This window comes from Pelodiscus sinensis, chromosome 1 (assembly GCF_049634645.1).
Source record: "Pelodiscus sinensis isolate JC-2024 chromosome 1, ASM4963464v1, whole genome shotgun sequence".
Lineage (NCBI taxonomy): Eukaryota > Metazoa > Chordata > Testudines > Trionychidae > Pelodiscus > Pelodiscus sinensis.
Window position 1 is genome coordinate 106,593,358 of NC_134711.1, and position 25,895 is coordinate 106,619,252.

The window sequence follows — 25,895 nt, forward strand, 5'->3', positions numbered from 1 at the left end:
TTTTAGGCACCACACTTCAGGAAGGATGGGAATAAATTGGAAGGAGTCCAGAGAAGGGCAACAAAAATGATAAAATTGTAAAAAGCCTGAAGCAGAAGGAAAGGTTAAAACACGTGGGCATATTTAGTCTTGAGTAAAGACGACTGAGAAGAAGCCCAAGAACAGTTTTTAAAATATGTTATAAACAGGATGGTTGCAATTGTTCATGCCCACTGAAGGTAGGGTAAGAAGCAATTAACTTAATCCACAGCAAAGGAGATTTAGGTTATACATTAGAAAAATTTTGCAATTATAAGTGTACTTAAACTTTGGAATAGGCTTTGAAGAATCCCTAACATTGGAGGTTTTTAAGAACAGCTTACACAAACATCTGCCAGGGATGGCCTAGATTTACTTCGTCCTGCTTCAGCGAATGGGGCAAGGCTTGATGACATCTCGAGATCTCTCCCGGTCTTATATTCTATGATTGTATTATTGTAAATATACATATTCAACATTGACTGCACTATAAGGTAAAGAAAGGGAAGACAAACTGTAAGGAAATGATCACTTGTTTAACCACTTCATTTGTAATTGTAACATGTGGGAGCAACTACAGAAAAATGATTTTCATCTCCGTATTTTGTTTTCCTATCATAAAGTCCCCAGGTGTAATTAGCTTATCAGAAAAGAAATCCCATAAGTATTAGGAGGGGAAAATAAAATATCTACTCTTATTTTAGTGCCACATTGTGAAATCCTCACACGGAATATGTTCTGCTGCTATTAGATTATGCCCTATGCTATATTCTTTGGGTTGTACTATAGCATGATGGAGTAAAACTTACTGCTGAGCCCATTAAAAATGCAATGTGTATATCATAAGACTATCCCAGTGAGAAAAATAATTTAAGATAACTAACCTTATTTATTACAAAAAGGTACAATATAGTGGTGGGGAGAAGCTATACTTGAAATACGTTTCGTGCGTTTGAACATATTTGATTTCTCTGCTCTTAGAGTATATCTGAAGAAGTGATTTTCTCCCTAATGTGTTATAAAGATGAGGATGAAGAGCTGTGGCAAGAAGATCCATATGAGTACATTCGCATGAAATTTGGTAAATGTGTGCTCCCTGTCTTTGCCATAATTGTGCACTGTAGGTTCCTCTAGTTACAATACTGTATTCACCACTGTGCCAAAACATGAGCCAGAAAGCCACTGGCAGCCAGCCCTCCACCGCTCCCCAGGAGCAGTCTGAAAGCTCCCAGGAGCCTGACAGGGGCTGGAGAAGGCGGGTGCCTTCCTGGTCCAGGGTGGAGATCATGGACCTTATTCAGGTTTGGGGGGTGATGCCCTTAACGTCCACGATCTCCGCATTAGACGGAGGAACGCGGCCGTCTATGGTAGGATAGCTGCCAGTCTAGCCACCAAAGGCCACATGCGAACCTAGGAGCAGGTTTGCATGAAAGTCAAGTTGGTCCGGCGAGACCCTGAGCCCTGAGCTTCCCCTCCCCCTTCTTCCTCTTGCTTCCCCCTTCCAGCTCCCTCCTTCCAGGTTTCCCCCTCCCCTCTTCCACCCTCTCTCTTCCCCTCTCCCACCTCCGTTTCCTACTCTCCCCACAGGCTCATCCCTCCCCCTTCCCCAGTTTTGTTCAATAAACCCAGTTTCCATTTTTGAGCACACATGCCTTTTATTTGACATCAGGAAGGGGGACTAAGGAGGGGTAAGTGGAAGGACGTAAGGAAGGAATGGGGTACGAGCCCCCGGTGGGGAGGACCGGGGAGGCTCTGAGGGCTCCTCGGGGTGGACGCTCTCCCTCAGGGCCTCCTGGATCCTGACAGCCCCTCAATGGGCCCCCCCGGATGGCAGCCTGCAGCAAGTGCAGCCGGTCTGATGGCAACAACCCCACGAGACGCACCGGCGTGCCCAGGGGCCGCTCTGGTTTCATGTGGCCGAGTGCTGTGGTGTCCCGAGTTCAGGAAGTCCAGGCATTCCAAGACAGGACTGCTTTGCTGTCCTTCATCGAGGTAGACAAAGCGGGGAACCCTGAGAACTGTCTGTCCGGGGTGGGGGTAGGGTCCCTTTAAGCACAGAGCTCAGTTAGCCTCAGGCATTAGCCCCACACACTAAGTCCTAACCTGATGCCCTGCCGGCACTGGTTCCGGCCAGCCTTAACTTCGGTTCAGGGTCCACTCAGTGTGGACGTGCTATTTCAAAATAGCAAAACGCTATTTCAAAATAGTTTTTGTGTATAGATGTGTTATTTTGAATTAAGTTAATTCGAAATAGTGCTGTAGTGTAGACATACCCTTAGATACAACAGAAAAAAATAAATCTCCTAAAAAGAGAATGATTGGTATTTGGCAGTTGACAAACACTAGTCACAGGTGATCAAAACTCAGTTATCATAATCCAGAGGATGAACAGTACCATGAATAAATGTAATGTTCTTTTGTCACCCTGGTTCTGTGACATCCATCCAAAGCTCTTACTCTACAGTATATTTCAAAGCTATCTGTGAGAATTTTATTATTAAATTGTACTCAGTGACTGAAAACACTTTCTTTAAACATTGTTAGATGTGTTTGAAGATTATGCTTCCCCTACAACAGCAGCCCAGAATCTCCTCTACACCGCAGCAAAGAAGCGAAAAGAGGTACTGAATTATTCTTTAAAAAAAAAATATTTCATTAGAAGTGCATCTGTCTATCTCAAATGGTTCTATATTATTCTTAGACCTTTAAGAATTTACCTTGCACTGGATGAATACTGTCAATTTTGTAATCAAAATTTCAATTTCTATTTTATATTAAGTTTCTAGTGATTATGGTTGCAAAGATTAACCTTCCAGATGTGAACCATGTGTCATCAGATGCAGTAATGTCTTCCCAAGTCTGCAGACAGACAACCCAAAAGTCTCTGAGGCCCAGAGCTGCTTAAGCCTTAGCAAAGGGAGAAGAAGGGGGTCTGATTCACATTAGTTTTCACTGTTGCTATTTAGAATCCTGTAGGCAGCTGTTGAACTGATGAGAATCAAGTTGGTTTCTGTCTGCTGTTTCTTTGGAAAGTTCTGGTTGGTGCAGAAGAAAAAGGCGTGAGAACTGCTCACTGGGAAGGAAAACCCTAAAAAATAGGAGAGAACCCTACATCGTCGTGTAGCAGCCAGGAAGGCTTTTGGGTAACAAAAGAGAATACTACTTTGTTCCAGCAGCCAAAACTGTGGGATTTAAATGTAGTATTTACATACCAACCAGAGTTAAGTATGTCAGGCCATCCTTGCTCATAGAATAGCACCTTGGTATCAATCCCAACATCATCCCCTTTCCCAATAATTGTTGGGGGGAGGTTCATTTCTCACCTGAATGTTGCCTCTGAGCTGCAGTCATGTCCCCCTACTTTCGTACCAGTCTTTGGCTAACGGTTTAGTATTTTGGCTATGATGTATGTGGTAATTTTCTCAACACTTTGTGAATGAGGTGGTAACAGGAAATGAGGGATGGCTAGAACATATATTAGAAAAAATGCAGTATTGAGAAAGTTGGTGGAAGATCTAACAATTCAAAAAAAAGAAGGTAGGGAACACAGTATATGAAAAAAGACACTGAAGACTGCCAAGAAAGGATAGACTGTGAAATGTTATTAGGGGGCGAAGGGGGAAGAGATGGAAAAATGACATGGAACCTGAAAAGGATAGATGGTACGAGGAAAGGAAAAGAGACTGAATAAGTTGCATTTTAAAGTGTATTAAATTGTTTGGCAGTGAATATTAACTGTAGTGCATGATAAACAGTATATGACTATTTATATTCCCTTAAATGGCAATTGTTATAGTTTTGTGTGGTGTAACAGGACAAGTATTTTCCACTCTGAGTAAGTACCTTGGTCTTTCAGGCTGATTGGTGAATAAGTAAATTTTTCAAGCTCTGATTATCTTTCTAGAGCAGTTGGATGGAAATAGATATGAACTTTTCCTTTGCTTAAAACTCAGATCACTTAAAATCTACTTATATAGTCTATGATCTTTCCTCTCACCTGCCCCAACATGGTTCCTTGCCTGCCACCATACCCACTTTAACAATCTGCATTAGAGTCTTTATTTTATAGGTCCTTGAAGCATATAATGTATGTGAAACCATATTAACTAAATGATTCAGCCAAGAGACCTTTCCAAATCTTGTCAAGACCAATAGATTTGCTTTAATCTGGAGTTTTTAGGTCTTGCTGTTCTGGAATTTACATAGAATGAGTCAGAAAAGAAGGAAAACATTTACTAAGTGAGATTACTGCCTGGTTTGAACTCGTGTATCTCCAGATCCCATTTTCTAATTTTACTTTTAAGTTTAAAAAAAATTGTACCTCACTTAAGAATAATTTGAAATTTTAGGCAGATGCATCTATTTTTTGACAATTTTTGAGACTGTGATTAAAAAAAAGCTTATGATAGGGCTTTCCATGTTAACTAAAAAAAGATTTTCATGTTCCCATTATACATATTATGGGCAATGTGAGTTAGTTCACATTGATACTATACAGAAGCCTTAAGTTCCTGAATTTCCAAACTTTAAAATAAAGATGCTAATGAACCATTATATTAAATCTGTTTAATGACACCGCATACAGCTTATCCTACACTTTCTCTTTGTGTCTTACTATGTATAGGTATTACCGAAGATGATGGCATTTTGCTATCAAATCCTCACAGAACCAAACATTGACCCCAGGAAGAAAGATGGAGCATTGCATGTGATGGGTTCTCTAGCAGATATTTTATTGAAGGTAAATGGATGAGGGCCTACAAGTTGGTTATGATCAGAATCTTTTATCAACTTGCCTCTCTAATTTAAAACATTAGCTTAAACATGATGAACTCTGAATCATGCTTATGAAGTACATGAAATGATTTTTGCTGTAAAATACCAATTTGAAGGGGTTTTCATTAAAATTACTTCAACCACTTCGTTCTCTTCCCGTTGTAACAGTCCTGTCAGCCATTTCTCTCAGACTACCTGCCCTGTTACAAAACAGTTCCTTGTGCTGTCCTGCTTTACTGATGAAATGGAACCATGTTACAAAATATGTTCCAGCAACAATTGGAGTCTTGGACACAGGGATTGCCATGACATCTGTTCATAGCAAAAGTAGCTTCTGGTCTTGTAGGCTTCTTCTGGTCCTGAAGATAGTGGTTAAAGTGTTCCAACGATATGTTGTCTAGCCTCCTGTGTGTGCCTCCTGCTCCTATGTCAAACTGCCATTTAGAAATTATTTTGCATATTAATGTAGTAGAAATAATTTATATGAAGACAGAGAATGGTTTTATTAGTCTGCCATTAGACAGTAAAAGAGGGTTACTAATAATACAGTGTATCCAAATATAAAGATGTCTATAACTTAATTTTTGTTTGCTTCAACAGAAGAGTGTATTCAAGGATCAGATGGAGCTGATGCTACAGAATCACGTATTTCCATTGTTCATGTCTAACTTGGGGTATCTCAGAGCTAGAGTAAGTTTACTGAAGTTTATAGAGTGCAATATTTGTCTGATTAGTTTCTTTATGGGGTTTTCACGCTGAATAGCAGGCTGAAATGTAGCAGTTCCCACATGTGCCACAAACAATTATTTATTTCTCAGCAATTGCATTGTACAGAAACTTTTTCAGCATTTCGATCTGAAATGATATGCAAGTAAAAATGTATAGATGTTTGAAATTCTAAGTGATCCATGTCTCCATATCTCACATGGCTCCCTTTTAGCATACTGTTTTGATCTAATTGGAAAACTTGAGCATTAGATAAATGGTAACCTGTCACAGTCCTTGTAAGATTGTATCCAGTTTTGGGCACAATACTCTTAAGAACGATGTGGATAAAATGGAAAAGTCCCAGGAGAGAGCAAAAATAAATAAATAATCTAGAAAACCTATATTAAAAAACCTGCTTAATCTTGAGAATAGAAGTGTAAGGGAGGACCCAATAAGTCCTAAAATATATTGAGGGCTGTTATAAAGACCAGTTGTTCTCCATGTCTCTGAAGGTAGGACAAGAAACAATTGGCTTAATCTGCAGCAAGGGAAATGTAGGTTAGCTAGTAGGAAAATCTTTCAAAGTATAAGGATAGTTAAGAACTGGAATAGGTAACCAAGTGAAGTTATGGAATTTCCCTCTTTGGCAGCTTCTAAGAATACGGTAGGCATGCCTGTTAGAGATGGTCTAGGCATACACGATCCTATCTTAGTACAGGATCATGGACTAGATGATCTCTTGAGGTTCTTTAAGCCCTACTTTTATATGGGTATTTAATTATTTGGTAGCAAATCTCAATAGTTTGAGCTAAAGCCAAATCAAATTTTCATAGAACAGTTAATGCCAGTTTGAGGATGATCTGGGTTTAATCTCCAAACTTTTCCCTGCTGTGCCCACATCAGTCAGTAATGAAATATTAATTTTCCTGCTAAGTGAGCATCTTTTTAAAAATAAATCCCAATCTCGCTTGTTCCTGACCTGTTAGAAACTTAATACAACAATTTCAGTTATATATTGACTCTATAAATGTTTGAAACCTCCAGAGTATGTAGTCCACATGTATATTCTGTAAATGTTCAAATAAAAATGCATAAATTTAAAATAGATTAAGAACTGTTAGCATATAACTGAAATTCTTTAAAGAATGTTATAACTGCGGTAGCGCGTGACTCTCTTTCTTCTTGTACGACAGTCCTGTTGGGTTCTTCATTCATTCAGCACTTTGAAATTCCACAATGAACTCAACCTAAGGAATGCAGTAGAGCTGACAAAGAAGAGCTTGATTGATGATAAGGAAATGCCTGTTAAAGTAGAAGCTGCCATAGCTCTTCAGGCATTAATAAGCAATCAGGAGCAAGGTATGCGGCAATGGTTCATAGAGGTATATACTGATTATTTTCCCTGCCTAGATGATATATTGCTATAATTTTGCTGCAGGTGTATATAAACAGTTGTTGAATTTAGAGAGAGATCTCTGGAACACTTAATCAAATCTAGACAAGTTCATTTGCTTATTAGCTACAGTGTACATCATGGAACATTTGGTTACAGATTTTTCTGACAAATTTCTGAACAAAAGAAAACTCAATCAGCATAATTCAGTTAACAAACTGAATGGTATCTTTTAACATTGAATTGAAATAGTGGGCATGTTTAGGACCAGATACTAGATGTGCATGTCTCTCTTAGAAGTACATCATTTCTGTGGACATAATTCTAAGTGGTGTGGATGTATAATTATATAAATTACATAATATGCTTTTATCTAAAAAGTACAGTTTTAGACTGACTCAACTTTTACTTGAAATGAATAGTTGTGTTTTTTCTTGGGAGAACAGGAAGGGCCCTAAGAACTAAGACTGATTGTATATTTGTTTTTGTGGAAAGTTGACTTTTTCTAATTTGGTTTTGTTGTCATATTAGCAAAGGAATATGTGAAGCCATATGTCAGGCCTGTTATGCAGGAGCTGTTACACATCGTTAGAGAGACAGAAAATGATGATCTTACTAATGTGATCCAAAAGATGATCTGTGAATACAATCAGGAAGTAGCTACCATCGCTGTTGACATGACGCAACACCTGGTAAGAGACAGTAGAACAATACTGTAGTCACAGTCATAGACCTCAGGGTATGTCTAGACTGCAAGCTTCTTTTAAAAGAAGCTTTTTCGAAAGAGCTCTTTCCAAAACGTTTCTTTTGAAAGAGAGCATCTGCTCCAAGACCAGATTGAAAAAGCGATCTGCTTTTTCAAAAGAGAGTGTCTGGACTGCATGTATGCTCTCTCGAAAGAAAGCATTGATTGCTAATCACAAAATGGCCACCAGGGCACTTGTGCTTTGATCGATTGCCTCTTCTTTTGAAAAATGTCCCTGTTCTGTGTCCACACACGCCTTTTTTTGAAAGAGCTCTTTTGAAAAAGGTGTTCTTCCTCGTAATTTGAGGTTTACCAATGTCGAAAAAACCTCTGTGATCTTTTGATTAAATTTCGAAAGAATGCAATTGCAGTGTGGGCGCAGGTGAAGTTTTTTTTAAAAAGTGCAGTTTTTTTTAAAAACAATGTAGTCTAGACATACCCTCACTCATTAAATACAGTTTCAAGCTTGTTTGAAATGCACATTTTTAAAGGGATGCTAACTTTAAAATATTTTTTTAAATTCCCTCCAATTTTGCTTACAGCCCCTTTGATTATTTGAAATAAAGAATCTTTAAAATCTGATGTGCTTTTCACTGTATATTCTGTGTCCTTTTAGATTTCATCTTGGATGATGAAAATAGATGAGTCATCTAGATTTTCAGTTCTGGTCTGTTTTGCCCTCTGCCTATTCATGCAGTAGAATGATGGCGTCAAATTCTGGTCTGCATATACGACATGTGTTAGCGTCAACATAAGCTGTTTTCATTGATGGTTTTTAAAAACATTTAACTGAAACAGATACAAACCTTCCACCCAGCCCCCACAAATGTAAATGTGGAGGGTTAAGCTACCTGACAGTTTTCCTTCAAAAAGTTAAACCTTAATCCTTAAAATTACAATAGTTTTGTTTATTTTGATAGTAAGGATGTTAAAACGATTAAATGGTTAAATGATGGCACTTAACCAGTTAACCGTTTTAACATAGGTTCCTCTGCTGAGCCTTGCTGTAAGAGTGGTGTCCTGCCACTGGCCCTCCCATGGCCATGTGGCCTTGCCACACCTGAGGTTCTGCCTGCCAGCTAGCTAGCCAAAGGCTGCTGGTACTGCTCAGGCCAGCAAAGCTGGCGACCACCAGACTTAACTGGCATGGGTCAGTTAACTGGTAAGCATACAAGTAAGTCTCATGCTTAAGTATGCTTAAGTCTCCTACTAGTAAGTATGCTAACCAGTTAACATCCCTATAATAATTCGAAGACACTGCAGCCACTTTATTATTGGTCAAAAGGCAACACCTCATTTCCTACAAAGCAAATTGGAACATGAGTTCCCTTTAGAATAGTGGTGGGGAACCTCAGGTCCTGGGGCCGGATGCAGCCCCTGGCTTACTTGGATATAGCCCCTAGGCTCGGGGCTCCTTCCAACATTGAGGAACCCACACTGGCACTCCAGCTGCCCCGCTGGCACACCACAGGGCTGGAGTATACAAAATCTACTAGCCTGGGCCCTCCTAGGTTCTGGTGTGCAAGAGGAGGAACCTTTCTCAGTCGAGGGTTTGGTTTTATGTGAGGTATTGGGTTGGGTTTCTTTTCTTCTCACTTGTATGCAGCCCCCAACTGATTTTCTGTGGGGCCAGCAGCTCCTGACCCCAAAAAGGTTCCCCATTCCTGCTTTAGAAGATCTGTTTGCTCCTTTCTAATCTTTTTTTTTTTTTTTTTTGGTAAGGCTGAGATATTTGGGAAAGTTCTTCAGAGTGAAGAATATGAGGAAATGGAGGACAAAACAGTGATGGCCATGGGAATCTTACACACTATTGACACTATTCTAACAGTTGTGGAAGATCACAAAGAGGTGAGATTACTCTGTTACACATCTTGTCATCTCTCCTTTTATTCATTGCAACATGCAATTTTATTGTATATTAAATTGCTTGAGTTGAAAAGAGCAAGTTATTGTTATGTAGTTTGATGTATTAGGATGAACTGATCCTTCTTAGTAAATGTGAATTTAAAGCTCAATGTAAAATGCTACTTTTCAGTTGTACAATATTTATTTTTAAGAGAGAACTGACATTTCTGAAGAAATAACTCTTTAGCAGGTACTACAGCAAATATTACTAGAAATATCTTTCAGTCTGCTACAAAATATGTTTTAAACTAAATTCTGAGAACATTTGTTATGATTCACAGTAACTGCAATATGATAACTATTGGTTATGGCAACTTAACATTTTTGATGTTTAACTCAGCAGTTCCCTGGATGGAATTGTGGATATTGAGCAATGTATAATTGTATTGCAGGATGAGTTGTAGGCTTTGTATATTCATGAGATATCTACAGGAGGAACAATTTTTTCTAATTTCATTACTAGGTAAATCTCATCATAAGGTTTTTTTCTGATTTTACAGCTGTGTTAATTGAGGTACAAAGAAGGTCAATTGACTTGTTCAGTGTCACACGATCATTGGGTAGCTCTGAGCTCAGCTGGTATTACAGAATAAAGATGCATTGTCCTAGATCAGTAGTTTTCAAAGTGGGTACGCATACTCGCTAGGGATGTGCAAGAAAAATCCTGAAATGGCAGACCATTCATTTCATTTTGTACAGAGGATTTCAAACTGTGTGCCATGTTAAAGGGCGTAGAGGAACATTGGTGGGGGCAGCTCTGCACAGTGAGGCTCGGGTGTAGAGCACCACTTCCACCCTTGACTTGCTTACAGCAGAACTTGGGGAGGGAATGCTGCCTTCTCCTCGGGCCCAACCTTCCCCCTCCCCCTCTCCTTTGAATGACAAGTTTTGGAATGTGCGTCAAGGCGTGGAGATACCATTCCCTTCCCCAGTGCCACCCAACAGGACTTTCCCCCAAACATTCCTCCTCAGGGTGGGGTTTTTTGAACATTTGAAAACATGTGTGCCTCTCACCACTTGTCACTTCTGACTATCTGAGATGGGTGTGCCATAGACTCTTTAGAAAGGAGTACACAGCCTAAAAAGTTGGGAAAATCAGTGTTCTAAATCATTCTGCCTCCTTGATTTTTACAAGTTCTCATCACAATGCTGAAGTAAACCTATTTTTGAGACATCACTTTTAATAACAATCATCTTACAAAAAATATCTGCAAAGATTTTCTTGGTGGCCACCCCGTTGTGTCTAAGATTTCAAAGTATCTGATTTTGCATAAAATATCTTTTCCCATCTTTTAAGAAATAGATTGGAAGCTAGGAACTAAAATTAGCTTTAGCACTGGTAGCCTGCAATATTGTTCTCTTGGGGTTTGTCCAGCTTTTAGTCTAGTGGCCATCTGTGTCTTTTTGTGGTAATTTAGCTGCTCACTGTTGTATAGTATTCAGTGTAAGATAATGCTTAACACAGGATCAGGATCTTTTAGCCATAAATGAACAGCACAATTTACTGCCTTTTTATGGAAATAGGCTGTGGTGAAGATTTAAAAAAGAACCTACAATTAGACTCTGAAATCTGTGTATTTAGGCATGTAAAGAAGTGGCTGTTCTTTCAAAAGCACAAAGTGTACCATGGGACTACTTGTGCTTAAAGCTGAGCATATGCTCAAGAGCTTTATTAGGCTGGGGGCCAGAGTGCTCCACTCCTTGCAGGAGTGAGCCCTTAATCAATGTTACCGTTAATAAACTTAAATGTCTGTGTTTGTTGGTTTTATGTGACTTCTAATGTGGACCTACACTTCTCTTGTGACTCTCAGACAATTTTCACTCCTAAATACAATCTCCCAGGCCAACAACAATAAAAGAGTTAATCATAGTAAAACCTGCTCATTTCAGCAAACGACACCCTTTTCTACAACCCAAGTTCAATCATATACTGTCTTCTGGGACATTCTGTAGAGGGAAAAGACAGGAACATCTTTTTCTTTTCTTTTTATTCTCACATCACTTCTTTTCTTTCCTCCTAAACCCTATGTAGTTTGTGTGTAGAGATCTCTCCTCAGATCCTTTGGATGCAGCAGTTGGAGCAAGTGGGCGCTCTTCCAGTGTGATGGAGCTTTCAGTTAGCGTATGGGTAGCAACCGTTAGTTAGGAAGTAGTAAAATGATGCTCAATCTTACATGAACATTTGTAAGGAGGATATTGGGGAAACTAATTTTTAAAATAGTGATTGAAATGTAGCCGTGTTAGTCTGGTGTAGCTGAAACAAAAGACAGGACTATGTAGCTCTTTAAAGACTAACAAGATGGTTTATTAGGTGATGAGCTTTTGTGGGCCAGACCAACTTTTTTGATCTGAGGAAGTGGGTCTGGCCCACGAAAGCTCATCACCTATAGCTACATAGTCCTGTTTTTAATTTTTAAAATAGCTGAGTACTTATCACTGATTGTGTCCCTGTAATAGTCTAATTGAAAGCATTTAAACCAGGATGGAAACTCTCTTTTCCTTGAAAGAACTGCTTACCTAAACTAACATAGTTAATAGTGATAGAAATGTAGCCGTGTTAGTCTGGTGTAGCTGAAACGAAAAACAGGACTATGTAGCACTTTAAAGAGTAACAAGATGGTTTAATGAGCTTTCGTGGGCCAGACCCACTTCCTCAGATCAAATAGTGGAAGAAAATTGTCACAACCATATATACCAAAGGATACAATTAAAAAAATGAACACACATGAAAGGACAAATCAAATTTCAGAACAGAAGGGGGTGGGGGGGGGGGGGAGAAGGTAAATGTCTGTGAGCTAATGATATTAGAAGTGATAATTGGGGCATTGATCCTTTGGCGAAGTGTCTACATTGGACAAATGTCTCAGACACTTCGCCAAAGGATCAATGCCCACAAAACAGATATCAGACAGGATCACAAAGAAAAAACAGTTTCTTGCCATTTCAACCAGAAAGGACATTGTCTCAACGACTTGATTACCTGCATCCTGCTTCAAAGGCCTTTTAAGACTTCACTTGAAAGAGAATCCTCTGAACTGTCATTCATGCTTAAATTCGACACTTTACACTCAAGTTTGACTAAAGATGCTAATTATCTTACCCGTTACAAAGACAGCTTCCCCAATTATCACCTCTAATATCATTAGCTCACAGACATTTACCTTCTCCCCCCCCAACCCCCTTCTGTTCTGAAATTTGATTTGTCCTTTTCATATGTGTTCATTTTTTTAATTGTATCCTTTGGTATATATGGTTGTGACAATTTTCTTCCACTATTTGATCTGAGGAAGTGGGTCTGGCCCACGAAAGCTCATCACCTATTAAATCATCTTGTTAGTCTTTAAAGTGCTACATAGTCCTGTTTTTTGTTTTATTATAGTTAATGGAATGAATCAAGTTACTCTGATTTGTAACTTTTTAAATAAAGTGTCTTATTTTTATTTCAGATAACTCAACAGTTGGAGAGCATTTGTTTACAGATCATTGGCCTCGTTTTGCAGAAACACGTAATAGGTATATGCAGAAGCTGACATTTTAAAGTATCCAGTTTATTTTATGTGGCAGAAAAAGGTTACTAATGCAATAATTTTAAATTTTATAGAGCAAATAGTACTATCTTCCTGCTGAGTACTTTGTCAGTGACTTCAGCTCAGGCCACTTTCTCTCAGAACTAAAGGAAGATCAGTTTTTGTTTTCATCTCCTATTTCCATGTCACTAAAACTGCAGTAGTAAATTACATTAGCTTCTGTGTGTTGGAGCACTGAAAAGCATCAATCTTTGTTCCCTATAAAATGTTAACTTGATTTGAAAGTAAAGGGAAGTGGTTTTTGTTTACATTTACACTTCTAGCAGTTCCCTGTATTAAAAACATTCATCATTATCAAGCAAAACTTGTACACTTTTTACTTTCCCAAAAAGCTCTCTGCTCATTGCTATATGGCCTGAGGCCTATGTTTGAGAGATTATGGTATTTGCAAGCAAAACTTCTCTTTTACAGACCCCTACCTCAAATTTTCTTCTCTTCAGAGTTTTATGAAGAAATTCTCTCCTTGGCATACAGTTTGACCTGCCAGATGATTTCCCCCCAAATGTGGCAGCTTCTAGGTGTTCTATATGAAGTTTTCCAGCAGGATTGCTTTGAATATTTTGCAGGTATGACTATTCCCAAACTGTAGGGTATTATAACTATTTGCAGATGCAGCTTCAAAAAGTTATCTTACAGAGTTACTTTCTTTTAGTCTGTATTAGTCAAAAGGACACGTGTGCTTCGGTTTTGTTGTGAACATGGTGAGTGCTAATACCACTGTTATTTGCTTGGAGACATTCCATCAAATTTGTCAATTTTATACATTGTAGTGGGTCCAGAACTCAAAGGAAATTCCTAAAATGAGGAAACTATCAATTCATTAGCTAAAATGTAGTTATGTCTTTTCTAATTCTTTTTCTCTATCTACATTTTAAAACCCCATCTTGCAAAGGTAACTGTTAGCACAGGTAGATGTATGCAGAATGTTTAGGATTGCTGTCATGCTTAGGGATCCAAGCTAGTAGATCCCATTGCAGGGCCAGGGCCTTAATTGTTAAAATTTTGGGGGTGTTGCTTTTATATAAAATATTTTTTTTTTTTTAGATATGATGCCTCTCATGCACAATTATGTGACCATTGACACTGATACTTTACTGTCTAATCCAAAACATTTAGAAATCATTTACACTATGTGTAAAAAGGTAAGACTTATGCTCCTTGTCATAGTCCACGTTCACGATGTTTGAACATTAAATATTCAAAACAAGAGTGACCAATGCTTGCCAGTTGGTGGTTGTTGATTGATCAAGGTGAAATAAGCCTTAGTTCAGTTCCCTGTGGGTACATCACAGAAACCACTTCCATAATTGTAACTGATATCCTTATCAGAGGCCACAGATTAAATGGACATGGAAATTTAATTCCCCCTTTCATCCATAAAGCATGTGGATAGAGCATTGTGAAAGAAACTTGCCATGTTGTTGCTTGTGTTGTATCTGTTATGTGGAAAACAGGACTTCACATTACCGAGCTGTTAATGTGCCATTATTCACCAAAACTGAAATCACATGGCAGAAAATACCAATTATCAAGGATACTCATAACTTTTAAAATGATTGTTTCAGTGCTTGCCATTTTCTTGAGGAAAACGGCAAGCACTGAAACAATGTCAAGGAAAAATGTTAATATTTGTAAAGAATTATACAGATTTTTCATGAAGGTCACAGTTTGAATTCTCCAGTCTTATGTCCCTTCAGCATTGTTTGTTTTAATGTATATCTCTGCATACATGTGCACTTGCGATGTCTGTCTTTTATTGCGTGTGAGTGCTTCCATTGCGTACTATGTTATTGGGCTGAATTATCATTCTTGATGTTAGGTATTAACTGGAGATGCAGGAGAAGATGCAGAGCGTCACGCAGCCAAACTTTTAGAAGTAATTGTTCTTCAGTGCAAAGGGCGGGGTATTGACCAGGTAATGTATTACAAACAGCTTTTTGCTTTTTATAGATTTGATGCTGTGTATATACTTTTATATAAATGCAATCAGATTCGTAAGAGTTGAGTAGATGAAAAATGTAGACTTAAGGAACAAATTTAGGAAATGAAATGTTCTAAATGGAATTGTCCTCCAGTGCAAACTGTGCAAAGGATGTAAATGAGTTCAAGAGATTTCGGGATTTGTTTCTCGTGGAGGAGATTAAAGGATATATGACATCTTGAAAAAGCAAGAGAATAGGATTAAATCTGAACTATAAAAGACTGCTACCTTGGGGTATATTCTTTTTCTGTTTCCTACATTTTCTCCACATAGCATTGCTTGTTTTGAATTGAAATTGCTATGATTTAGAATTTTATCATGCAAGTCAAACTACTGGAGTTGTTTCCCACAGCAGTCTGAACTCTTTTTTTTTTTTTTAAATTAGTGCTGTATTTTGAATTGCTAGGAATGCAGTAAAATGTATGAATAAATATTTGCAATGTGACTGGATTATGGTTGCTGTGAATATCATAACTACAAATTTCCTGCATCTTTGTGTATATATTTTTAACCACTATCTGGATTAGTGTTTTTCATATTAAGGACTAAATTCTTCTTTGCTATTTCTGTGTAAAGCCACAACCCTGCATTGCAAGAATAGATTGTGTCCATTTGTTCCTGGCCCTTTACGTTTGCTGCATAATCTGGAGTTAATTGCAATCAGTAAAATTCCACTCATTTAAATCTGGAATAATTGAAGAGAAAATTTTGCCAGGAAATCTTTTTTTTTTTATGAGAAATCTGAAAGGGATGGAATCAAATGACATACATTTTCAGTGAAATTAATATGAAAATCACCACATCTGTGTTAGTGAAATGATTGCACATTGAAATAAAACTCTTATCCCATGCTCAAATATTCAAACACATTCCCAAATATATACTTGGGATATGCCTGTACTTTCTGAAACTTGTGAACTGATACTTTCTTGATACTTTTTCTGTACTTGGGAACTGTTTATTTTATAATCTAGACATACAGATCTGCACAATACAAATATCTGAATGGCCATACTCTTTGCAGACTTCTGTAAGAAGTTTTTCACCATACTTTGTTACAATTTGACAGAATACATACTACTTACTGAGGGTTATGTATATGTCTAAGATGTTTTTTATTTAGCTCAGGACAAGAAAATATTTGAGCTCTTTTATACACACTGAAACAAATCCTACCAAATTTCCCCAAAATATTTACCTTTGTGTTGATACTATCTATTATGTTAAGTCTAAGGGATAATTGTTTTAGAAAGCTTTAGAAGCATGCAGATAGTCTTAAGCTAAAGGTACACTCTTGTTTTTATATTGGAAAATGAATATACTATACTGTTATGTGCTGCACAATAGCAGAATTCCCATTGATTCTTTGTCTTTTGAAAGTGATAAATGCTTTTAAATTGTCATGCAACCTGGTAGTATTTTTAACATTTAATCCTCCCCTCCCACCCTATATGTCCCCAGTGTATACCACTGTTTGTAGAAGCTGTGCTAGAGCGACTGACTCGAGGAGTTAAAACGAGTGAGCTTCGTACCATGTGTCTTCAGGTGGCCATAGCTGCCCTTTACTATAATCCTGAGCTACTTCTGCACACGTTAGAGAACATCAGATTTCCACACAACCCTGAGCCCATCACAGCACAGTTCATAAACCAATGGATGAATGACACAGATTGTTTTCTTGGGCAAGTATTATGTCTTTTTCTTTAAATCCTTGTCTATCATTTCTTTGCAACAGACTTCTGATCTTATTTTTAATCCCTAGAAGACACACTGATTCAAGAAATTAAATTCCAAAGCTAAGTTTAAATAACAATAACCCACACCAAAATAATATAAGCGCTATAGTGCAATTCAAGGTGACCTGCAAATATTACGTTTTTCTTTTTTCTGAATATCCTGCATAGCAAGTTTAAGATGGCATTGGGCATTTAATCAATTTTAGCCTCTCAGTTTCCCTAAAGTTACAGAACATCTGCCTCTGTATGAGATGGCCCAGTATGCACTGTGCGGGGGAGCTCAGTCACTATAGTATAGAACCAACCCAAAAGGGCTTCAGGGAATTTTTTTTCCTGAGTATTTAGAGTGTTTATACAGGTTGCACCTCTCTAGTCCAGCATCCTTGGGACCTGACTGTGCCAAACCAGAGAATTTGCTGGACCCCAGGAGGTCAATATTGTCTAGCAGCATTACCAACACTTCCACTGCTTACTAGGCTCTTAGAAGATATTCAGGGATAATTAGTGCAAAATAACAACACAGAAAACTGAGAGACAGGACTGGTAGCTTTAAGGGACCACGGGAAACTTGGCCATGATAAGTGGACATCCAGCTAACGAAAATCATGCTGAACCATGGATGTTGCCGGAACAGAGAGTGCCGGACTAGAGAGGTTCAACTTGTACAACGTTTTTCTATTCTAAATCTTTTAAAAGTGATGACTGTAGTGTGAGGTTTAAACAAACAAACAAACCAACTTTCCCCAACCAAAAAAATCCTCCAATTTATTCCCAATCATGGCTCCTTCCCAAGCCCGGCCCTTGGTCAAGGCAAGTGAGGCAGTTGCCTAGAGCCTTGCATTGCCCTGCTCCCGGCCCTGCCTTCCTGGCCGTGCAGCTCAGCCACGCTGCCTTGGGCCCCACACACTGGTTGGCTGGGCCTGCCCTTTCCCCTCCCATCTTGACCCCCCACCTCCAAAAAGTCTGTCTGCTTGAGTCAAAAGGGGCTCCACAGTTGACATTGACAAGGTACTACAAACAGACATTTCAGTGATATGTAGCTATCTACAATATTTGTGACCCCAAAGGGCAAACAGAAAAACCTCCACATTCATAATATGCTGAATGACTTGAGCCTTTAATTCAGGACATTTAGCATATAGTATTTCTGAAAGATAACGTTTTTTCTAAAGTATGTTGAAGCACTGGTTTGTGTGGAGCTGTTTGTTTTACTCAGACAGTTATTTATTAAAATGTTGGGGAGCATTTAACCGAGAAAGTTATTCTGATCCAAGATTGGGAGATGTAAGTAGCTTTCTGAATCAATTTGTTACAACACTATAGCAAAGTCTTAGTACCGTATAACTATGTAGTCTGGGAAAAATACTTAGTTTTGGGAGTGTCTCTAGGATTTCCATACCTATTCTTCTTCCTTCTACTTGTAGCTATTCCCCAAGGTTCCTTGCATTGCTTTGACCCTCCTTCCTAGCAGAAAATCTTTAGTACTAGTGGTCAGTATCAGCCAGAGGATGTGCACATTGTTGACTGGAGTAGCTGAGTTGGTGCAGAGTGTGTTGGGACAAACAACACAAACATAGTTTTAATTACCACAGTGCAAATTGTGCTTAGGTTAATTTGGTAGAGGCAAGTGGGGCATAGCCAGAAACAACGGAAAAAATAACATCTCTCTCAACATGCAGGGTGCTTGGAAGACACGTGTCACATGTATAGAGTAGGTAGGTTTATCTCTTTCTGCCTCTTCTTTACCTTTTAATATGTATTACTTAGAGCACACAGGTGGGAAGTATAACAGTTTCTAGGCTGCAGCAAAGCAGGGAAACTGATCATTTCTCAGGTTTTGGTGGACTTTCCAGGACCTGTGTGTGCATTCAACTAATTGGACCAGCACTGCCAGCATAGCAACTTAAAAGATAGGCCAGGTTCTTCAGAATAATTTTGCTATAGGCAGATGCCCAAGGGAAAATACCATCTTAATATTGTCTGTTAGGTAATGGTTTAGTAATGATTTGTTGTGAAGGTTGTATAGCTTGAAATAAATGTGAAATGTATCAGTTATAAAAGTTACTTGAATAGATGATTGAAAAGCAGGGAAGATATTTTTGTGATGAGGTTGGCAGTTTCATGTTAAGGATTCAGATACATTTCTTATAAGCATGTACATAGCCATTAGGGATGTGAAAGACTAGTTGATAAGCAAATGCTTATCAGATAGTCAAGAAGATGGTTAACTAGTCACTTCTCCCCCACCTCCCCCCGCAGAAGAGAAGAGACGAAGGGGTACTTCAAAGCGGCAGCGCTGCACAGAGCCGAGATCAGATGCGCTGTGCAGTGCTGCTGCTTTGAATGCCGCGGGGAACCCAACGTCAGGTGCCTCGCAGCATTTCAAAACGGGAGCTGACCCCGGGCTTCGGCGCTTTTGCCTTTGAAGTGTAGCAACAGCCCTAGGGTTGTTGCTCCACTTCAAAGATGGATGCGCCCTATCGACTAATCCAATAGTCAGTGCAAAAATGCATTTACTATTTGATTAGTTAGTTACCTGATACTTAACATCCTTAATAGCCATACACCTCTGTATGTTTTGAAAGTTGTGAATCTCCTGTGTCCAGTGGTATAAAATTCAAGTTTCATGGTATGCTGGATTACAAGGTATTGTAGCTGAAGCCTTGAACACCAAGCGGGGAGGAATGGGGAGTGAAGTCCATACTTGGACAGAAGATGAAAATGTCTCCTCTTTGCGTAATTGTCCACATGGATCCCAGTTCTGGTTTGCACAGGTGCTGGGTACGTGAATGACATTGGGCTCTTCTTGCCAGCAGGGTCCATTGCAGCAACACCATTACCTTAGATCCTCTTGCTCCCATTCCTTAACCAAGGGCATAAGGGGCAAATAGCACCAGCCATCCCTCTGTTCCTTCAAACAGTTTGTGCCACGTGTCCTTCTCATGTGCATTAGAGACGTTAGCATGTAGTCGCTTGCACAGTTAACTGATAAGCCTTGGCATGTCCTCATTAAACTGGAGGAATGACCCATTACAGGTGTGTAAAGGAATACCCTTCTCCCCTCTGCTAACCAAGGCTCTGCTCAAGGATGAGTGCTTGGAGCACCTACAGGCTTTGGACATGTGTGCTCAGCAAGAAGCTCATCTCTGTGTAACTGTTCTGGAACTCAGAGCCATCTGTCTGGCATGCACAGCGCTACTTTCCTCTCTTCAGGGATCCACAAAACACCACAGATGGTGGAGCAAGTCATCTCCACTCTATCAGGAAGCTCTTCAGCTTTGGATGTGGTCTATTGCTGTAAAGAAAGTAATTATTCTTTTAGGTTTATTTAAAAATATGGTGACTCTTTAGAGCTGTTCAGAGAGTTGAAATGCTAGAACTAGTCCTAAAGGGTGGGGATTTGACATGGATTAGACCACGCTGTGCAGATGAACCATAAATACAGTGTATCCCCTGTGGATTGCATATTGGTGAGTGTGTATCTGGAGATCGATAATGTGCTCTGGTTTTGTATAGACCAGGGGTGGGCAAAAGGGCCTCCACAGACTGGATCCGACCCATGGAGGCCCCGCCGCTCCCCTGCTCCCAGGCCAATTAGGGATGGGGGAAGCACACAAAGTGTCCTCCACCCTACCCCTATCCTGCAAGGAGCATGCGGTGCTTAGAAGCACTGCACCCCTCGCAAGGTGGGAGGAGACTTCGCGTGCTCCCCCTCCCCTACCCCAATCAGGGCTTCGGACCAGGTGGAGCATGCAAAGTCTCTTCCTGCCCTGCAAGGGGCTCAGCACTTAAAGTCAACTGCCAGCTGCTGCAAGAGACTTCACTTGCTCCCCCTCCCCAGGCCAGCATTGACCTGGGGGCAGCAAGATGGCGCCCATGAAGTGTCCTCCCACCGCCAGGGGCATGGGTTCAGATCAGCTGGCAGTTCTCTGGGCTGGATGGGGGGGGGGAGACTTTGCATGCTCCCCCACCTCCAGACCAATCAGGGTCTGTGAGTAGGGAGGCACGGAAGTGTCCTGGCTTCGCGTCTTCTGCCTGAGTCCCCGCCCCTTCTGGGGCAGCACGGGACCACTTAAAAAATGTCTGAAGTAGCTCCTGGTAAAAAAAATTATTGCCCTCCCGTGGTGTAGACTGATATGGAAGGGTTGCATCAGTGCTAGGCCCATGGTGGGGAGAGAATGGAAGAATGCTGGAGCATCCTTCCTCCCTACCAAAAAATCCTAATTGATTTGTTAAATCTTCTTGGCAATACAGCCTCAGCATAACAGACTGCTGTACGCTGAGCATGATTGCTAGTTCTGCTGTTCATCTGTGTCTGACAGGCAAAAGAACAGTTCTTCCTCTGTCTCAAGTTCACTAAATTGGCCTGGTGCCTGAATTTCAACTATCCTTCTGGGACCTCCATCACCACAATATATTTCAAATGCACATTCTCTCTTGCAGCTGCTCATTTAAATGCTTAAAAACATAAGGAAAGAAATATTCTATATTTGTGAAACTATTTGGGATATCGCCTAAAAATAAATCCATTTTAAATGGTAATGCTCAATTCCTCTAGTTCTCTTTACTGTCCAAGGAGGGGATTTTATGATGAAGTAGAGGCACTAATTACTATGGCTGCTTGACTTTGCACTGTCTTCCATTTTGGAGTTGGCATTCCACGACTGTAAAGCATTGAAGCATATTCTGAGAGGTAGTGACCAAGTGTCATTCGCTGTTCCGGTGCACATAGAGTAGAATTAGTTAATTGAACTGCAAGGCCTTGCCAGGAATTTCAAGACTTCCAGAGTCAAGCTGCAGAATGTACATGGATTTTTGGGGCTACATGGAACTCATAACAGAAAGGAGCCTCAGGAGAGGGGTGTGCAAGGATCAAAATTCAAGTTTGTTTTCCCTTTCTGCTTTTAAAATATTCATCTTGGTGATATCTTTGTACAGTTTTGCTTTACACATACACAGCACCTTTAATCTAACAATATCAAGGGTTGTTTACAAATATCAAGCTTTAGAAGTTTTAGGTTACTGGGGGGCATGGCTGCACTAGGAAATTATTTCAAAATAACTAAATGTGAAATAATAACTTCTGAAATTACAAAATAGAAATGATGGGTGCCTACTACGAGGGAGCCTTGAAATTAGTCCAAGGCAGGCTATGTTATTGTGGATGTGCTATCTCGACTTAGAACCCAGGAAGCACTGGGGAGTAATTACTTTGAATGACTCTAGAGAGTAATTATTTTGAAATACCAGCAGTGGAGCATCCCCACTACCACTATATTGAAATAACTGTTTCAAAATAATCCTTATTCTCTGAGGAAAGCAGTGCAGATTTCAAAATAAACAGCCTGTTTGAAAATGAGGGGCTTGATAGTGTGGACACTCTGCTTGTTACTTAAAAATAAGGGGGATTGTTTCGAAATAACTCCCTAGTGTAGCCCAGGGCTGGTACTATAAACATAAGCCCGTTTTAGTGATGGGTAAACTGAGGCTCTGAGCAGTAATTCCCCTCCCTCCAGTTGCAAAGCTGGAAATAGAATTCAGGAATCCTATCACTCTCCAGATTTCAGCTTAAAGACTGTGTCCATCCCCTTTTTTTTCTTGGACTGTGCCTGTGGGAGAAATCCTCAAAGTTAGAGACACAGGATATCCTTCATCCCTTGTTGCAGTTAATTCATTTCTAAAGGCAATAAAATGAAGGAGATGGCAAACACAGTGAAGGCAAAACTCACAGCTTGATATGCTGATTGACTTTGTTGTCATTGCTAGAAGGCTGTGCTTGCTCTTTTAAAGTAGTTTATTGCTATAATCTACCACTCAGAAAACAGAACTGCTTTGCTAAGCCGTAATAAAACTCACATACCCAAGAGGCCTAATGAAATACCCAGTGCCGTGTAAGTCCTTATTTGTTACATATTTGTAACCATTTGCTTTTCCTGATGCCTATCTCAGATGTCGATTGGCATCCCCTATTGGCCACTTCTCAGACTGCTCTAAGGGGAGTCCCAGACTCTGGAGCCATGAATGTGTTAAGCCTCTGGAGTCTGAACAGAACTCCGTTACCGCACCAGTCTTGGGACCCAGGCCCTTTGTCTAAAGCCAACTCTTGAAGCTGGGACCCACGGTTCAGCTGCCTAGCCTCTGGGCTCAGACTACTTAGATTCCTCCACTAGGTTAAATACACTGTTGCTTAAAGGGTTGGATTTACAGGAGGCCCCTGACTTGCGATGCAATCAGTTCTGGGGGAAGCATTGCAAGTCGGGGGCATCGTAACTCAAACCCTCATTTATGATAGGCACCCTGTGCCATGGTAAATGTGGACCAAGGATGTAAGTCGGGAGTTTCCGGCCCCTTCTGCACTGACAAAAATGGTTGTAAGTGCAGGGGGTCGAAACTCGAGCGGTCACATCTTGGGGGCCTCCTGTATTCTTAATTAATGAGATGTCAGGTAATCACAGTTAACCAGTTTATTAACTCATGAGCATTAGAAATTGGTCAGCACAAACACAGAAAGATAAGGGCTAAATATTTACTCCTCCATTGATTTGGGGATACAATCAGTACCATAGACTGTTCTGGAAATATAACTCACTGGTTATTACCATGAATGCAAACTCCTGAAAATTACTATGCGTCATTCTTACCCTAATATTTCCACTATCATGCAATCTGCACTTGCTATCCAAAATTGTTGGAAATCTGTTCCCAGTTTCTAGAAACAATTATATCAATTACTTCTTATTGTCAGAAACCTCAGCAAAATATTACATTCATTGTATGCTCCAAGAATAAAAACTTAGACACAATTTTTAATATATTTTCAGTAGAGAGGATGCTGTAAAAAGTTGTTCACTTTGGCTTAAGTATAGATTTTATTAAAGATACATCATTTTGGTAATATCCTTACCCAGAACTCCACCCAAAAGTGTAAACCAGGTAACTCTAAAAGGCCATCTGGAAGGTGGAATTGCAGATTTTGTACACAGCATTGCTCATTAATAGCAGGAGAATTACACAGATCTACTCAAAATCAATGAGTATGTTATTAAATGTTTTTCTATTTCTGTATTACTATGTTATTTTTCTTCACTCTGACTTGCCCTTTCTTTGAGGGACCATCTGTATTCAGGTAGGCCAGGTTCCTCTGGCCTTGGCGCATACAGCTCCTGTAGCAGTTTTCCTCATCTTAAAATGCCCCCGCCCCCCCCAACAAAAACAAACCCCAACAGCTTCTGTCTCTCAAAACATTCTAATCCTCTATCAGATGATTCTTGTGTCTGCCTTTCCAGATCATTATAGACACTTGCAGAGAGTTACAGGTGACTTCATTGTTGGGTATCCTGTCCCATGATAAATCATTCTTCTGGCTGAGAGCCAGTCTGTTGTTAAAGTGCTCTCCCACTGAAATTAAATAGTTCTTAAGTCAATGGCCCTCTTATTAAGCTTTTGCCACTACTTCTGTTGGCATTTAGGTCCAACATGGAAGTAATAGACAATAGAGAAAGCAAAGTGCTGAATATTCAAAATAAAGATACATACTGGATTTTATAAATTATGTAGATTCCTTGAAACATTGCAATGCCCAGGTAGTAATGGCCTTTAACTAGGAATGAAATGATAGCTTTTTTTTTTTTTTTTAAATGGGTAAAACTGGCTGGTTCCCTGTGAGGTTTATTGCAGACCTTGCTATTATAAAATGTGCATCCTGTTAGTTTCCGAATCTCTATATAAGTTGACCCATGCTTTTAGTTCCAGACCAGTGTTTCCCAATTTTATTTGGCTACAGAACCCTTTTAAACTCAAAAGAATTTTGCGGAACCCCTAATAAGAGTATTATATATGGAGCTGAAAAAGTAGACCACAAATAAGTAAGGATAATAATAAACAAATGCTAAACAAGATCATGAGATCAACATTTAGTTTAATTGCACATATTTAAAAACAAAAATCACATTTAATGTGTACAAAAAATAATAAAGCTCAAAAACCAGTGAAGAGTTTACTTTTTTCAAGTGATTCAAGCTTCCACTTAAAAAAACTAATGTCTTTATCTTTGTTTTCCGAGTGATTTGTTTCAAAAAGTCTTCGCAATCTAGCAGGTACTAAAAAACTGTTAGATAATATTTTGTTGCATAGTACACACTGGGCATCTGGAGCATCTTTATTTCCATTGCTTGTGAATCCAAATGACAAATAGTCCTCTGCATACCTGTGTTTCTTATTAGTTGGCTATAATTCTTCATAATTAGAATGAACTGTCTCAGTATCTTCCTTGCTGGTTTCAGTAAGAGCAGGAGTGTTTGAAGTACTCACTTTTTTCTTTAAAGTTCCTTCTTTTAGCCAATGATCCATGGGGAATTTTGGTATCAATAATTTAAATTCTATATGTAGGCACTATTAACTTGCCATATTGTTTGTCACCTACATGATCCACGCTCCCTGACAGTGAGTATGGGGATTTCCGGTGTTATAGCACTACTGATTGACTGCGCACGCAGTGCTGAGTTGTGAGTAGAATTTTCTCGTAGAACCCTTATTTTCACTTTGCGAAACCCCAGGGTTCCATGCAACACCATTTGGGAAACACTGTTCTAGACAATACTAACACTGCAACAATAGTGTCTCCTAAGAGCCTTTGTTTTGTTAGATACTGCAACTTCGTGGCCACACCATATGAGAAACAAAACCTTGTTGAGACCATGGAAAATGGCTAGTTTGGTACCAACTGAAAATATCTTAGGATCAGACAGCTAACAAGGCATTTCTACCCGTTTATCCTTTCCTTTTTCCCACTCAGTTACAGTTTTATTAGTAGTGCCATTCTGGAGTGGATCCAGGGACTGGGTAAAACTGCTGTGTTGCATGGAGGGGCAAGGGAACAAGAACCTGCCAGCATAGAAGGAAGTTATATGGGCCTGTAGTGCCTGTGCTCCACCAATATTCAAGAACTTATGCCTGACTCCACCAATGTTTGGGCTTATTTTCAGAGCCATCCCATGCTTTCGGGAGGAGGGGGAGCTTCAGGAGATATGGGGGGGTCCAGGGCAAT

General features: G+C 39.6%; 1 protein-coding gene across 1 annotated transcript in view; it reads left to right on the forward strand.

Moving 5' to 3' along the window:
* The window catches only part of IPO8 (importin 8), a 67,345-nt gene that overhangs the window by 31,663 nt on the left and 9,787 nt on the right, over positions 1–25,895 (forward strand). Inside the window, exons 10-21 of the mRNA XM_075940701.1 lie at positions 1,000–1,099; positions 2,563–2,639; positions 4,643–4,759; positions 5,395–5,484; positions 6,696–6,861; positions 7,427–7,587; positions 9,363–9,488; positions 12,992–13,058; positions 13,573–13,698; positions 14,177–14,274; positions 14,952–15,047; positions 16,575–16,795. Of these exons, the coding sequence (XP_075796816.1) occupies positions 1,000–1,099; positions 2,563–2,639; positions 4,643–4,759; positions 5,395–5,484; positions 6,696–6,861; positions 7,427–7,587; positions 9,363–9,488; positions 12,992–13,058; positions 13,573–13,698; positions 14,177–14,274; positions 14,952–15,047; positions 16,575–16,795 (1,445 nt within the window). The remainder of the gene's footprint in view (positions 1–999; positions 1,100–2,562; positions 2,640–4,642; positions 4,760–5,394; positions 5,485–6,695; positions 6,862–7,426; positions 7,588–9,362; positions 9,489–12,991; positions 13,059–13,572; positions 13,699–14,176; positions 14,275–14,951; positions 15,048–16,574; positions 16,796–25,895) is intronic.